Source organism: Strix aluco, chromosome 7 (genome assembly GCF_031877795.1).
Source record: "Strix aluco isolate bStrAlu1 chromosome 7, bStrAlu1.hap1, whole genome shotgun sequence".
In the NCBI taxonomy this organism is placed as follows: domain Eukaryota; kingdom Metazoa; phylum Chordata; class Aves; order Strigiformes; family Strigidae; genus Strix; species Strix aluco.
This window is the reverse complement of record NC_133937.1, coordinates 14,345,272-14,362,205: the sequence shown is the minus strand read 5'-3', so window position 1 is coordinate 14,362,205 and position 16,934 is coordinate 14,345,272. Positions and strand designations below refer to the sequence as shown.

The window sequence follows — 16,934 nt, the reverse complement described above, 5'->3', positions numbered from 1 at the left end:
GGTGTGAACTATTGTGGTTAAATTCAACAAAGAGAAAAGAAGTTGGTAGCTGAATTTCTCTAATTTTCATGTTACTGAAACCTCACTCACCGTTTTCGCCTCACTGTCAATGAACCTGAGAGTTCAGGCATCTGGAACTCTGCAGAGCTGTGTCACAGGCGGTGAATGCAATGTCTCCGTTATGAATACAATATTATTCAGATTAAAGTTTTCAAAGGTTTGGGGTGATCAGATTTTTTTATTGGCGGTTAATGTTACAATAATGTTTGTCTGCAAATAAGGTACGTGTTCTTTTAAAGACACACCTTGAAATAGTTGTTAGCACCATATCTAAGCTAAAATAAAAGCTAGGTGTTACAAGCATGTGTAGGAAATAGGCTAGCTTTTATAAGGTCTGTCTCAACTATTATTGTAAAATAACAAATATTAAGTGTTGTACCTTGGGCTGGCCAAGCACCTCTCTCAACCATGATAAAGGATGATGATCTCACTTTATGATTGTTGTATCACTGGCAACTCTTGCCTGTTTTGTTTTTTTCAAAATGCACTACTTTCAATGGAATTTTATGGCATGTATGCTTAGGTCAACTAAGATACATGTTTACAGCATTGCAGAATGTAGTCATGGTTGAACATGGTTCTTTACAGAACGGGTTGTTAGGCGTTGGAACGGGCTCCCCAGGGAGGTGGTGGAGTCCCCATCCCTGGAGGTGTTTAAGAGTATGGTCGACTTAGCGCTGAGGGATATGGTGTAGTTGGGAACTGTCAATGTTGGCTTGATGGTTGGACTGGATGATCTTCAAGGTCTTTTCCAACCTAGACAATTCTGTGATTCTGTGAACACATGATGCTGCCTGCATGTTGTCTGAATTTTGGCAGATGTGCTCAACTTGAATCAGCAGTTAGAGAATTATCAGTTACAGAAAGCCTGAGTATGTTTGCAAGTAGTATCATATCACTTAGCCATAACACTGAATGGATAATTGAAGCTGTGTTGACTTGATCCCATCTGACCAGCATTGTTACCTGAGGAAGATCAAAATCACAAGAGGTTTCAAACTTGGGAGAGTTCCTGGGATAGGGTTCAGGCTGAGCTGGATGGCTCCAGTAAGCAACAGGCATCTGAAACCAATGAGATTCGGCTTGGGATGGACCTGAGGAAGCATGGTGTCCACTCTTTTTCCCCAAGCTGGGATGTTATATAGCTATTGTCTGGTCTACTGTAAATCCCCTTACTCCTCAAACTCCAGGGATTGATAGGTAGCCTGTTCCAGTGCTTGATGATCTTTAATACCTAGAACATCTTCCCAATATTTATCCTTAGTCACTTGTACGCTGAGCAGATAAATTCTGCTGCATGCTCCTAATTTTCTATTTGGGCATTTGATTTTTCTTTCCCATCTGAGTATTTCATATGTCTCTTTGGCCTGTTTTTTTAAATATTTTTCCAGTTTGTAAAGATTATTTTAAACTCTTATCCTGTCCTCTTTTAAGTGTTTGCAAACTCTTCTGCCTGTTCTCATCTACAAGTTTTGCAATTTATTCTGTTTCATTATCCAAGTCATGGCTGAATACATAGAAATTACCTGTATCCAGGACAAGTTATGATTTGACAGAGGACTACTAATGAATAATCTGAGTGAAATTTATGCTACTGTCATCTGGGCTTTGTTCCTCTGTTATGACAGTGTAACATAGGGCAATGTCAAAAGGCATATTAGAGTTAACATATGTTACAGCCAATATCTTCCTTAAACTTACAAGGCAAGTTAACTCACCAAAGAAGAAAACTTCACTGTTCTGATGGATTCACGATGTTCTGTTTTACTCTCCTAATATTTGTTTGGTAATTTGTTTTGTTATCTGTCTGGGTACCTGTAATTTCTGAGATTCACCTTTTCGCTATCTTAAAACCAGAGATTTGATGTGCCTCCATGGTCTCTGTCTTGAATGAATTCCTGAAGATAATCATTAGCAGTTACAAGGTTTCCCCGGGGTAGTTCCTTTGAGGCACTCTAAGGTAAATTTCAGCAGGGTCTGCTGACTTGAATATATTAAACTTACCAAATGTCTTGTAGTTAGTTCTTTGCATTTTCTGGATCATATTCCTGTGACGCATTTGTCGTCTCATCTCTGAGAAATCTCAGTGTTTATTTAAAAGGCCAGGAGGTCCCTTGCATAGAGGTTCACCAGAGGAGAGCCTTCCAAGTACCACACGAGCTATGTCTGACTTCAGTTGTAGGCAACCTGAAACAGGGTCTTTGGAGGATATAAGTTCTGTTCTGATCAACTTTCATTTTGAAATAAAAGTAAGTCTTCAGCTGTCACAATTGAAATAAAAACTTCAAATACAGTTAATGCAAAAATTCGTAAGCCTATGAAGAAGCTGGAAATAAAAAGTGCACTGCCTTATTAGCATTGACCAAGGGGATCGCTGAGGAGCAGTGTACAGAAGCCAAGGGCTGGGGCAGAACAGCCCAGAGAAAGCCCTCTTGAGCACAGTTCAACCAGTTTGTTTTACAGAGCCTCTTTCTGCATTTAGCGGAGTGCATAGAAGAAAAATTTAGGTGGAAAATGACTCTTGGCAAAATGGAAATTTTATTAGAAATGTCTGTTTTCTATTAAGTAGCTGAGGCTTGTTTTGTTCTTTTGAGAAGAAGAAAGGGTTTTTGTACAGTTTGTCAGTGGAAGCACTTTCTTTCAAATTTAGATTATTTTTTTTTATTGCAATTTCTTTTCCCTCACATTTTTCATGAAAAACTTGAGTAATAAGTAATAGTTTGACTGGCTGACTTCTCTAGACTCTCAAGTTCAGATTCTGCCTTCTCATGCTTAGTCTTCTGCTTGCAGTGCTTGCTAAGGTGTAGCTTCACCTGCTTCGAGGTGGGCTTTAGCAGAACGATGCCATGGCCGACAGGGTGCCGTCAGCGTTGGAGCTGCACACCCTGGCATCTGGAAACTCTGCTCTTGGCCATGGCGTGAGGTACCAGAGCAGTGCTTTCTCTGGCAGAGGAAATTAAGAAAAGGAAACTGATGTCAAATGAGAGTGTAACAGGTTAGGCCTCAGCCTGTTGTTAGGACTTGGACTGACCCAGACTTCGCAATCTATTCAGTGAAGACATTGCAATCATAGATTAATTTTCAGGGGCTCAAGGTTTTATGATTCTCTATTTCCTGAGTTACCTTGTAGAATTTTTTCTGTCATTAGCAAGATGTCAGTTGAGAGGAGTGATTTGGCCTCTGGCCAGGAGGGTCTCAATATTTGTAGCTTCATGTTTTAAAATGAACCAAGCATATAAGCAGACAATGCATTTCTTAAGACTGATGAGCAGGTGTATCTGCCTTCGTTCCTGTCCAGTTCCAAAATAAATAGTTCAATGATAAGTGTTTTTTCAAAACAGAACATGGGAGGACCCTTTCTCCTTTATTTTACAGACCTGATTAGCACTCTGAAATGCATTCCTTTGTGATGGTACAGTAGATAAGGCCTAAAGGAGTTTAAATAATGTTTACACATTAATGAGACATTACCCTCAGGAGCCTTTAACAAGATGGGTTTTTTAGAGGAGCTTTCTGTCTACTTCCTGCTGATCCCCTCCCTAATGTCTACCTGTCAGTGGCTGAACTATGATGATATTGGAACTAGGGAAGGGGAACAGTTACATTTCCAAATGTGTAAGTGTCTTCCAGATCTCATAGCAGTCCGCCAGTCTTCACTCCTATTGCTAACTTAGCATGAAATATGAGATACCTTGTTGTTCTGCTGTTGTTCTTTTGCTTGTGTTTTTTAATTTTACCTTATTTTTGAAAGTTTGGACCCAGGGTCTTAGCCAGGATATTAACAACAATCAGACTTTTAAGTGTAAAGGATTAAGGGCTGATTATCAAATCGGAAATGTTTTTTGATTTATCAAAAATAATTGCATTCTTTCTCAGAAATTATTTTTTCCTTCCTATCTAAAACTTGCAATTGTAATTGTAAAGAGAAACAGGAGATAAAACAGTAGGTATGTTCTAGGGTTGTGTATTATATTACTGATTATCCCAAATTCTCATTTAATTTCCCTGAAATGCTCTACTCAATTTTGAGATTGAAATTTAGGGAGGAGACACCCCCACCTGATGATGAAGTCATGTGAATCTAATTTCTAGATTAACAGGAACAACAGAAACAAGAAAAATCTAGCTGGGAACTTCATCCATTGTAATTCATTCTTAAGAAAGAAATTTGGTTCTTATTTGTTAATTAGGAAAAATGGATATTGAAAAAGTTCAGAATAATGAGATTCAAGTAATAGTGTTGAGTAGGTGGGGCAGAATATAGTGCATTTATTTACCATTTGTAGGTTATCACGTATATTGGTTCTTCAGTCTGCTCTATACTGTTGCTTTTTGGAGGAAACCAGTCCTGGACACAGATAATTGCAGTGTCATTAATTTAGAAAGAAGCTTTCAGATGGAGATAGGGGTGGGAAAAGGCTGTTTTCCTGTGTTGTAAGCTATTTAGGATAGGGACTTTCTTTTGCTTCACACAAGGAAATGGTGTTCTGTTTCTTGTGGAGTTCCTTCACCATTGTTTCAATGCAAAGCAGTAATGGCAATGGTAAGAATAATCTATTCTATCTATGCCTCTGAGTCTGAAATCATCCTGTGCCACTAGAAGGCAACATAAAAGCTCTGCTGTGTATAACTTTAGCAGAGTTTGCCAGAATGACTGCAGTATTGTGTTTACACTGTGCAGATTTTCATGAGGATACATTCTTGGCTGATAGCTGAGTTGCTGGCCTGGAGAAACGGTTGACTGCTTTTCATCCTTAACCCCAGTCATTGATTTGTCTAATTTTGCTAGTCTTTCTAGATCAGTATAAAAAAAAAAAAAAAAAAATTCTTTCCCTATTTAATGTGTTCGGCAAATACTTCTTGCACAGGCCTCTTTATTCTAAAACTGTAATAATTGTGCTTCCCAGTACAGTATTGTTGAAATACAGCAACTGTGACACTGATCACAGTGTAGGAGAACGCTGCCCATCAGTGTGGAGGAGGGCATTTTAACCTAAAGGACCTGGACACTGCTCTTGAGAGCAGGGCTGGGAACTGCTTGTGACACAGAGATAGAGACTCAGGGACTTCTCAATCCTGAGTCTCAAGTACGGTAAAATGTGTTCTGTACAATCTTTGCATACAATTCTCTTGCATTATTTCTTCTGGAAAAGCTTTGTCTCCAATTTTCATGGAACTACCAGGCCTTTCTTCTGGCGAGTGGTTGAATAACCAGATCACCAGAAGACTTCTGTGTTCAGTTTGCTGTGCTTGCACTGAGAACTACTGGAGAGCAATGCCTCATACCATGTTTGTACTGTGGCTATCGCACAGATTCAGTTGCCTAACATTAGTGCTGATAAGCCGGCTAACGTAACTTTGCAAAGAGCTCAAGTAACCCCTAATGAAGCTTTCTCTTTTTCCCTTTGCAGGTGGTTAGTCGAGTGGCAGCTCAGCAAGGATTTGACTTGGATCTTGGATACAGGCTACTGGCAGTATGTGCAGCCAACAGGGACAAATTCACTCCAAAATCAGCTGGTAGGAAAAGCCTTACTTTGGAGTATTACTGATTCCTGAATGGTCATATTCTGAGTAAATGCTACCTGTGACTGTCTTGCATTCTTTAGAAACCAAAACCAAATATTTGGTGGTAATAGTGCTGCTGCTTTTAGCATTTCAGTTGGCATGCTGTTCTGAGGATACGTGACTTTGGAAATTCATATTTTCCCCAACTAGTGCTGTTCTTTGCCCTGTTTGATCTTATAGGTGAAATATTACTTCCAGAAGCATGGATATTCAGTAATTTCATGCTGGGAATGAACACACTCAGGCCCCTCCATCTTGGTAAACCATTGATTTTCTGTCATGTGTCAACCTCTAGATCTTTCACATTCATTCTGCACTCCCTGATATATCTATTGCCAGACATTTATTCCTTGACTGCATACATCTGTGAAAACAAGTACCATGGTTTCTCGTACGTCTAGTCATCAGCTTTAGAATTTTGGGCCAAGTAGGTGGCAATGCTATTACTATAGTATTAAGTAGCCATTTCTCCAGTATTTTATGTCAATAACCGGTTAGAGGGCTCTGATCATGTAGCAATATTTAATTATGATGTATTGCCATTGCTTCTCTGTATAGTAAAGGTAGAAAATGCACTTCAGGGTCTTTCTGCTTCTCACATGTTTGATTTAACTGGAGCATTTGATTCTGGTTCTCCTTTTCTTAGCTGATGAATGTCAACATAATGTGCACTGGCTTGGAAAACAGGCAGGTAACTGTTCATTCCAGACTGAACATGGATCAGTTTTCTGCTTAGTACTAAACTGGTACGCAGTCCCCATTTTAGAACATCAGAAAAGGTTACCTTCTTCCAAAGCAGCAATTTGTAGTCAACTGATCGGGTGTTAACATTTATTTTCATGTTCCTTTTCAGTTTTTATCAGCCCCAAGCTTCTTTACTCATGGCTACCTATTGTCCTAAGTGCTCTAGGCAGTTCCTTGTGCAAAAGTGGCTTTCACATCAAGCCATATTCACTGGACTCACTGATTTATTTTTTGTATGGGAAGGGATCATTAATTTTACTAAATGTTGGACAAACTGTGTGATGTTTCATCAGGAAAAACTATGTGGAAGATAAAACATTAAGCTGACCTGATGCCATGTCCCTTTTTTCTGAATTTCTAGTAAGTTTCTCCAATAGTTAGTGATCACATCTCTTCTTGATGTGGGTTTTTTTTTTTTAAAAAGCTTGTCAAATGAGGCTCTCCAGCTATGAGTGCAGACATTAAAACTTTGTTTCCTTTGAAAATATATCTACTAAAAGTAGTCATACCCCCTCTCTTCCTAATCCTTCCTGAGGTGTGTGTCTGTCAGTGTGTTAGTGAAAGTGAGGTTGTGAGTCTTTGGATCGTCTCATGTTGTAGTCCTTTTCTTTTAGGCGTTGGATGAGGGGATAGTCTTGAAAACTGCTGGTCAGTCATCATGTCCTAGAAAACCCCAGTGTCAGTGTTTGATTTCTACCAGTAATTACTTTTTGGGAATATATGCTTTTTTTCCAACTCATTACCGTAGCAATCTGTACCAATTTCAGTCTTTCCGTTGTTAGTTAATGCAGTACTGGGAAAGCTGGTAATGAAATCATGTGCTCTTCTCTCAGGGTATTCTAAAAGCCTTCTCAGTCCTATGCTTTGCTTCTTATTTCCGAGTTGCATATACAACTGATTTATTTCCAATGATCTTAAATATTTGGTTTCATAACTACTTTAGTTTTACCATGTGTACAGTTGTTTCACCAGTTATTCCAGGGTTTTCATAGTGCCCATCTACACTGTGGTTTTTAGTGCTCTTATTGTCTATATTAAATACTCATATTTTGGGGCATACAGTAACCTATTTTGTGAAATGTCACATGTAGTCACTGCTCTAAGGATGTCACATTCACATACGAGAGCTACATCGTTGAATGGGCAACTTGAAAGACTGAGAGGCTGGGATTACAAATGTGAGGTCATTTCAAACCATCCTGACTTTTTGAAAGGATTAATTTCCACATCTGAGTGCATTAAAATTTTCTGATTTCTAAAGCAGCAGTGGCTCTGTTCCCTCATTCAGTTCTTGTAAAAATGTTGAGATTGTCCTTTGCTGCTTTTTGTAAACATTGTTCATCACTGAAAGCTGCCTTTCATGATTTTGATATGTGGTGCTTAGTTGCTGGCTGGGGTTAAACCACAACAGTTGTCAAGGATGCTTGCATGTTGTTTTGAGTAACATGTTCTTTTTTCTGCTACATCTATTGAAAGACACCTTCAACACTTCTTCCAGTCACTTTCCTACAGAAGTCCCCTGATGGAGATATCAAATGGCATTATTTTTAATGAATAAGCATTTGTTTTTCCCTTCCTCCAGGCTTAAGGGGAACTTACAATGGTTTGAATTCATTCCTTCAAGTATGAATTTAATGCTGCCAAAGGGATCGCTCTGGAAACATTTTTAATCCTTATTGTTTAGTGTCTGACATTCTGAAATGTAAGGAGAAAAAACCCTTTTCTAATTAAAACACATTTGAGAAGGTGAACACTGAGGAGAACATTTGCACTAAATCCTTCCAAGGGCCCTCCACTATTAGTACCTCTTCCCAGCTTAGGTTGAGGCTTGTTGACCGATGCTGTGCCAGCTGGGGTGCCTGGTGTGGCCTGGCAGCAGTGGCTGGCAGGCTTTGCGGCTCTGCTCTGTGGAGCAGGTGGGCCACCCCAGCCTCATGTCCCTCAGGTCTACTGGTTTGCAGGGGCAGCTGAACCAGTGCAATTGGTAGTCCTGCTCCTGCTCTCTGGCAATTCCCAGCCTGAGCTTTCTCAGGGACCTGTACTGGCAGTAGAGCTTTTGCTGGTACGGTTTGGTTTTGAGCTGGCTCTCTGCAGGGCCCCAGGAGAGTGAGGGTCCCAGTGGCAGTGTCTGAGGGTCTTAGTTATCCCTGATGGAAGAGGGCTCGAGCCTGAGGGTAGAGGGCAGAGCAGCCAGGTGCCAAACTGGCTCGACTCTATGGGAAACCCACACCCCTGGCTCATTCAGTTGGCCCCGTGCTGTTTCATCCCAGTTGGTTTAAACCGTTTTGGTGGTCGCTCCCTGCTAAGGTGAAGAGGTTGAAGGGTGATTACAGGTGCTGTAGATGGTGGATCAGAGTACAGGCAAGTGTGGGGGGAAGCAGGGAGAGATGGGAGCCTGGAGCCATGTGGGACAGCAGCCTTCTCAGATGGCACAGCTTCAGCTGAGGGGAAGGGGAACAGACCAAGAGCTGTGTCAGCTCCATAGCATTTCCCATCCAGGACAGTTTGGTGTTGCCGAGACAGTGTTTGATGTCGTGCTTTTTTGTCTTGTTTTACTTGGCCATTGAGATAGTTAACAATTAGCTAATACAAATTGTTTGGAAGAATGCCTTGAGGGGAGACCCGTGTGGCATGAAAAGTTTTGAAAAGTTGTCATGTGTGCTTTTAAATAGTAATGATGATTTAATGACTGTGCCTTTTGTCTCTGCTTTCTGATGTTTGTACCTGAAATAATAGCTGTGCCTCCTTTTTATTCTTCTAGCCATGCTGCTGCATCTGGGCAGCTGCCTCAGCGGGAGGTCAAATACACTGTTTCCCACCCCGAAGACAAATGACAAAGCCTTTAAAATATACGTGTCTCTTTCGGTGACAGCTGCTCCCCGAACCTTCCATGGCAAATTCCTCTGCCTTGTTGTGACACCTATAGGGAATGGCCCAGCAGGTTAGCTGCCTGCTCATTTGCTTTCAAACTGCAGCAACCACAGTCTCTCTTAGTACGGGTGTTTGCATATTCTGTTTTTTCTTCCTGAAGCCTGAAGAAGACCTTCTTTCTGTGAATAGTGCTTGCTTGGACCTTTATTGAACATGGTATCTGCTGCTTTTGTCTTTCCTGTAGAAAATTTTAAGTGATTTGCTAGGTTTATTTTTAAGGTCTGCTATTCAAGTAAAAGAGAGTTGACTGATCAGTGCTTATTAAAAAAAAAAAAAAAAAAAAGAAAAAGAAAAAAAAAAGGGGGAATAATTTTCTGTTCTGAAATATTTTTTCAAAAAATACTTTTATCGAGCTCCTGAACTTGATGGCTCTTGTTGCTACTTTTGCTTTTGTCAGGAGGCCAAGCAGAGGCCAGACAGGGGGACGACAGGATGAGATCATACAGGGAGCTTTGTCAGAAGAGGACAGCGTTCAGTATCTCTATAAAGAGAGAGAGGGGGGAAGGAGCCTGAGGGCAGAACTGTGCAGAAAAGGTACTTCAGCAATCACTGGGAAGCTACAGCAAACAAATGCTGTGATAGCTTGGATGGGCAGCTGAGTGTTAGATGTTTGATAGCAGAGACAGCAAGCCCTTTTTGATACTGCTTTGTTTTCAGTCCCTCAGGCTCTGCCTGGTGTGACATGATTTTACTTTTCAAGAGCAGTATTAATTTTATATGAAGCATAAACTAAAACTTTATGGTATTTGAGGATTTTACATCATGTTTTGTTTATTTCTTTAGCTTTAATCATTGTAATATAACTGTAAAATAATAGGGCTGTTCTTAGTGGATATGATACCAAAGCTGTGAATAAATTGGACCTTGGTTTTAACAAAGGTATTTGCAGTGAGAATACTGGCAAATGGTAGTGTTAAAACATCACTGGACAAGATACTGAGACCTAAGGTGTGTCCTGCTCAGGGTGTATCATCTAACATGCTTTACTGCCTTGTTTCAAAGCAATAGCATAGACTGGGCAAAGTGTATTTTGGTGTATTATGAAATCAAACATAGAAATGAGAGAAAAGGAGAGAAGAAATGAGACTGCAATATGAATGAGGAAGAGGTAGAAAGTAAGGATAACCTCTAGATTATGGGGAACCATAAGACTAGATGAACGCTTTGCCTAAGTTTCCAATAATAATACTCACATTATCTGTGGAGACAAGGCAAAGTGAGGCAGCTAAAAGGATTACAAGTATAGAATGGAAATTACTACAGCCAAGGCTGATGGCATCCCTCCAGCTTGAAGGAACTGAATGATCGACATGCCTGCATTTGGAAAGAAATCGCATATGAATTGTCAGTCACATGCCTCACACCAAAGATTTTCAGCAAATCAGTCAAGTCAAAATGGTCTCTCATGACTGGAGAAGAAATACAAATGCTGTACCTGTACTTAGGAAAGTGGCTGATAAGAAGAATGAGCAGGCTGCTTTATGAGAGCAGAGTAGAAGAGCTTGGCTTGGGTTGTTCATGAAATGAAAGCTGAGCAGAGTTATGAAATGTAAGTAAATACTAACAAATAAACAACCTGGAACAAGAAGATCTATGAAGCTACAGGACAGTGCTGGCACAGAAACATAGGTATAAATTGAATAAATTATTGAAATAAGGGGGGAATTCTGAACTATGAGGGCTGTTGCATTTGGAAGAGGTTTTCAGAATGACAGCAGAGAGGGAGGGAGCAGAGGAAAGGAAAATGGAAAATCAAACTGCCTTTTTAAAGTTAAAACTCAATAAATGTATGAAACTGACTGTATTGTGGTTCTTGACATAGGTGGAAGCTAGTTATGAACCTTTTATCTGTGTAGTCCTAAATTCTTGTTATATTTCCATGCAGCTGTCTGATCCATTGGTACTTAGAGTTAGTGTCCTAAAACTGTCCACTTGACACTTCATTAAAATAAAGGCATCATCTCTTTTTAGCTGTTACCTTCTGAAACAACTTTTGATGCAGAAGACTGACTATGTTTCAGGTGATCTCTAGGTTCACTTCCCAGCTCTTAGCACAGAAGCTCACTGTGTGCCCTTGGCCACTTTGCTCTCTGTTTTGTAGTTTTTTATATATATATATATATATGTAGGATAATAATACACCTTCCATCTCACTTTTATTTGTCTGGTTTAATTAAATTCAATATTATGCAGGACAGAAACTCTCTCTTCCTCTGTAGGTATGTATCCAGTGCAGTGGAGCCATGGTTTCAGCTGGGACACTTAACGCTTTGTTATCATACAGATAAAATACTTCTGTTCTGGGACATATATTGGCAAGATATACCTTTGTTGCAACTAAGGCTCTCTTTCCTAAAGATTTATAGTATGGGCACTACAAATAAATGAGTAATTCATTCTTAATTCATTCAGATTATGGGGTTAGTTTCATTAGTTTCTGTTATGAAGTTGTCACTTCCTCTTGGCCAAAGGGAGGCACTGTCAGTACTATTGCTTAGTGGAAAGCAACATTAATTCATGCCTGTAGTCTGTGACAGCCACGTTTACGTTGACTTCAGAAAAGGGGATCACGAGGAGACACTGTGAACTTTGCCTATTTGTCTTGCTCATGAGTTTACTCGGAACAAAACTCTAAAAGACCTGCAGTTTGGAAAATTACTTCCTGTATCTTGAGCCTTTGTCAGGTTGGCTTGGCATGCGGCAGACTTGTAAGGAGTCAGCTCTCAAACATCTCGAGATGGAGCATCTGAAAAGCCCACAGAATGAGAGATGCTCTTCTCCACTGGGCCTTACTTGTTCGAGCTGTTCCTGTTCCCTTCCTCTGAGATGTCTGATGCTGATGCATTTGATCTGCCTTCTACTCTTAGAAGAAACACGATCATACTTGTGTCAGACTTCCATTATCCTCGGGTTGGCAATTCCTCTTTATCTTTAATGTGAGTTTTAGGGCCTCATGACATATCTGTGTAGATATGCATTATTTTGCTGGAATGGAAATTTACTTCCTTTTTGGTATTCACTGCTCTGTTGTACGCTTGAACACCTATGTTTATAAAGGAGGTTGCAAGGCTGAGCTGCTGCTTCTTTATTCTGTCTAGCCAAAATATCAGGTGGTTTATCTGGAGTGTTTTTTTTGACATTTGACAGGTTGTTGTTACCATGGTACCAATTCTGACTTTGAGGGAGGTAGCAGTAAAACTCTTGCCAATTTGGAACATTTTTGCACTAATGCCTTTACTGTAGCACTTAGGAAAATTGAAGAGACTCAACTAGAGCAACAACCTAGCTCTGCTGTTCTTGTCTGTGCCTTGGATTTTCATGAGGCTGGTATTTACCTGAATGCTTACTTTGCTGTGGATTTGAAGCGTTTAGTGAATTAATTCATCATGCAATTCCTGGGCAGTATCTTTTCCTATGAGCGCAACACACTTCCACTTGGACTGGAACTGGCATTCTCCAGAGAAGGTTTCTGTTGATTTCTATCACTGTTTTCTGTCTTCTGCTTCAGAAATCCCGTATGTGCTGAGAGCAACTGAAAATTTAGTGATAGAGAAAGGCTAGAGCTTGGTCTCAGTGTGAATTTTGATGTTTTATTTTCTGTTGTTGCTTTGAGTAACATATCTGTCCCTCTGAACATGAGGTAAGTCACAAAGGGAAAGTAAGAAGGGAGGCAGCTCTGAAAAAACATATGTTCATGAGAGAGAAGAAAGCAAACTCTTCAGAATGGCATTTGCCCTTTACAAGTTACCTTTTCTCAGCTTACAGCATACAGTCCTGAACATGTTCCCTTTTGAGCTGCAGTGCATCCAAAGATACCTCACTGCCAGTGCTCTTTTATCAGTCTGTGTGTCTTGGAGGCATTCAAAGAAGTTTATGAGGGTCCAGCTATGAGAACAGTAACATAGCAACTTCCATGGGGATTGGTAACTTTTTTGCTGCTGGAGGGCTGAACAACTGAAAGCATGAACTGTGTGAACAGATCAGATCATCAAGCTTCAGGACAGCAAGTTCACTTCCTAAATACACTTGAGATTCCACTGGTCAAAATTTCAGATCCATTCCTAATTTCTGCAGCTTCATCTACAGCATGTAGTAAGCCTGTTAAGAAAAGTTTTTACTCTGAATATTCTAAACACTGCTTAGTAGATAAGATGTTATATGTAGTATTTCTCTTTAAAAAGATATTTCCGTACTGAAGTCCTACCGAATAAGTGTTTTAATGTTTCATCTTTTCTAATGCTTATGTTCAAGTACACCTGTTCAAGTATGCAGATAACAAGGTATTTAAAGAAGTGCTTTGTGATAAAATACATTCATTTAAATATCAGTTAAAGAATAATCAAAAAATCATAAGGATTGATCATTGTAGATTGTTCTAATTTGTATTAGTCTTTGTGCCTCTTCATGAGAGGGAATTCAAGGAGAAAGACCACAGAATAATAGAAAATGGATTTGAAGAGAGCTATTAAATAATATATTTCCAAAACAAATGCAGTATTGTTCCTTATAATGTGTGCTATTTTTCTGAGAAGTTCTGTAGAGGTTAGTATGTTACTGATTGATAAGGCTTCTGGATTGTTTCCATTTTATGGATTCTTTTTGTCTCAACTTCAGTTTCAATAACACATGTAAAGAAAACCATCAAATTGGATTTCTGTTGTAGGCTTTCTGTATGCTGAGGTAAATACTCCCCTTTAATTTTTTGATAGTCTGAATAAAACTGCAAGGATATTTGTGTCTCGTTGTGAAATTTTATGAATATGCTAAGAAACCCATACTTTTCTTATTTATTCCTGATACATCTGTATATGCTAAGTCATGTTTTGTAGCAGTTACCAATAACACCTGACTTGAGGAATAAATGGAAGAAATAAAATCACACACACACACACACCCCTCTCTCTCATGAAGTTTAGTAGCTTAACAGCAATAAAACCCAAAAGGTGTGAATCTGAAACTAGAAACTTACGCTGTTTTGAATCTTATTTCTGTGATTTAAGCCAGGCTTTTAGCAAAGTCTGGATGTGAAGTCCAAGAAACAAGCTTGATGGTGAATGTGTCTCTGCTCCTGTAAGATGTTTCCAGACACATAGTTGTTGGGGCCTGGGTTCATAGACAGGATTTCCTAATGTGCTGAAAGGAAAAAATTATCAAGTGTTAAGATGCCTGGATATTGTGCAGTCCTAAGCAAATCTCTCTGACTCTTTTATATGTCTATATAGTAGGTATCTCTGTTGTACCTATGCTTTATTGTTGTGAACATGTATTTCTTCTGTGCACTGTTACAAAGAACCAGTGTTTCTTTGTATTTTGTATGAACTGAGTATCTGCTCAACTTGAGAAATTCACTCTCAGTAAAACATAAAGTTGTAGCATTTCATACAGAAAGCTAGCTTCTATGAAATATGTGTTCAAACTAATGGCTAAATGCAACCCCCTTCAATATAGTTCTTATTTCTTGGAGAAATGCCTGCATTTAAAGTGTGCTGGGGCTACTAATTTTAGTGGACAGAACAAGTTACAGATTTTTAAATCCTGCTTGACTGTGTTGTTGTTTCCCAAAGCCCTGTTTAGGGCTCTGTAGATTCAAACCTGCAGCCACAGACACCGATCCCTAATTTCAGGTTCACAGACTGGTTTAAAACGTGCATCTTCTAAAGCAAGCTCTCCCAGGAAACATAAATTTAAATGTTTTAAAAGGCAAATATTACTGACTTGGCTTTGAACTCAATAATGGAAGGCTGAACAGAGGCTGCTCCCAAGGAGATAAATTGAACACTGAACATCTGCGTACAAAGCAGGGTATTTGTTTCTCATGTGATAGTCTCCCCTATGATTGTCTGGTCAGACCCAAATGACATTAATCTTTCTCACTCTGGAAGATATTGCCTTTCCATCATAGAAAAAACAAATGAAATTATTTAGTGTATTTACTACAGAAGCAATTTCAATTAAGGCAAAGAACCAGAGAGACCTCTAGGTTCGCAGTGTGAAAAATTACTCACTGCTGGTCTAAAATGAGATTGGGAGATGTAAATTGTTGGAAATTTGTAACAGTTGCTGTCTCCCACTGGGAATGTTGGAGCTGTCCTAGTGGTCCTTGAAAAGCCAGATACCATTGCAAGCAGTAAGGGAGTTTTACTTTAGAGGTCTTCTAGTATTACAGCCAAATGTGTCCATTCGAAATAGTTAGCAGTAACTACAGTAACTGTGACTTGACCAAAGGAAAAGCAACAAGGTACTGGAGTTGTGTCACTGTTGTGCTGTCTTGAGAGCAAAAGCAAAGACTTCAGGTACGTTTTTGTTGGAATCAAAATTGTGTAAACCTCCTTCTTCTGTTCTGTTACAACATCTAACAGGCTTTACAGGACCGTAAATTATTTTTAAATTCTGATATAAAATTTTACTTAATTTAGCTAAATATACATCCAATATCTAGGATGAGCATCATTGTGAGCTGGAGAAGGGCTAGACTGACATGGTGGTCTAGCAACTGTCAGAATGGAAGAAAGAAAAAATGTTCTTTCAAAAGAGAGAGATTCTTTTTTCTTCTTTCAGTGTGTGGAAAAATTAATAGGTAAAGTCAGTCTTTGTTTGGAGCAAATTCTGTGTTCGTTTCTTTGCAGACAGTTATTGCTGCCAACTTGCAGTGATAGAGAAAGAAGGCAGAAGCTCCTCAGCCAAGGCAATGGCAGCACAGTATGACAGCTGCCGCTCAAGGAATTCTTGCCTCTGCCCTGCTCTCAGTTATATCAAACAATTGTATGAAGCTGTGTGCTTGGCATGGGATCTGGGGACTGATCCGCCTTTTAGGGAATCTTGATAGAGGAGTTGAAAGAAGTGTTGTGTTGCCTGTTTTGTGTAAGCGGGATCAGCCCCCACGCAGAATCATTCAGTGCCTCTAAAGGGGCAGAAAGCTGTGATAACAAGAATAATGTCTGAGAGCAAAGTCCTCAAGCCTGTGACACAATGCTGGTGGATCATCAAACCACTGCTGGAGGTTCAATGGGATCCTTTGGCTATAGAATCATAGAATAGAATGGGTTGGAAGGGACATTAAAGGTCATCTAGTCCAACCCCCCTGTAATGAGCAGGGACATATTCCACTAGATGAGGTTGCTCAAAGCCCCATCCAGCCTGACCTTGAATGTTTCCAGGGAGGGGGCAGCCATAACTTCTCTGGGCAACCTGTTCCAGTGTCTCACCACCCTCACAGTAAAGAATTTCTTCCTTATATCTAATCTAAATCTACCCTCTTTAAGTTTAAAACCATTACCCCTTGTGCTATTGCAAGAAGCCCTGCTAAAAAGTTTGTCCCCATCTTTCTTATAAGCCCCCTTTAAGTATTGAAAGGCCACAATAAGGTCTCCCTGGAGCCTTCTCTTCTTCCAGGCTGAATAACGCCAACTCTCTCAGCCTTTCTTCATAGGAAATAGGAATAATGGTTATTGATGATATCTCTGACACACACCAAAATTCATACAGTTAAAACTGAGTGAATTTATTGCTAATATGAGAATCCAAACCATGCATCGGTGCAAAGAAGTCAGCTGAGCAGAGTTCAGCAGCCAGGCTTCCTGTGGAGTCCTTGCTAGGAGCTAAGTTTCAAACAGACCTCAGTCCTTATGAAGGAC

General features: G+C 39.7%; 1 protein-coding gene across 9 annotated transcripts in view; it reads left to right on the top strand.

Annotated features, from left to right (window-relative positions):
- ZMIZ1 (zinc finger MIZ-type containing 1) overlaps positions 1-16,934 on the top strand; it is a 360,810-nt gene that overhangs the window by 222,076 nt on the left and 121,800 nt on the right. For all 9 annotated transcript variants that reach the window (XR_012623945.1, XM_074830534.1, XM_074830533.1 and 6 more), the window contains one exon: positions 5,472-5,577. Coding sequence is in view for 8 of the 9 variants with exons in the window: in XM_074830534.1 (XP_074686635.1) it covers positions 5,472-5,577 (106 nt within the window). In the remaining variant the exon portion in view is untranslated. The remainder of the gene's footprint in view (positions 1-5,471; positions 5,578-16,934) is intronic.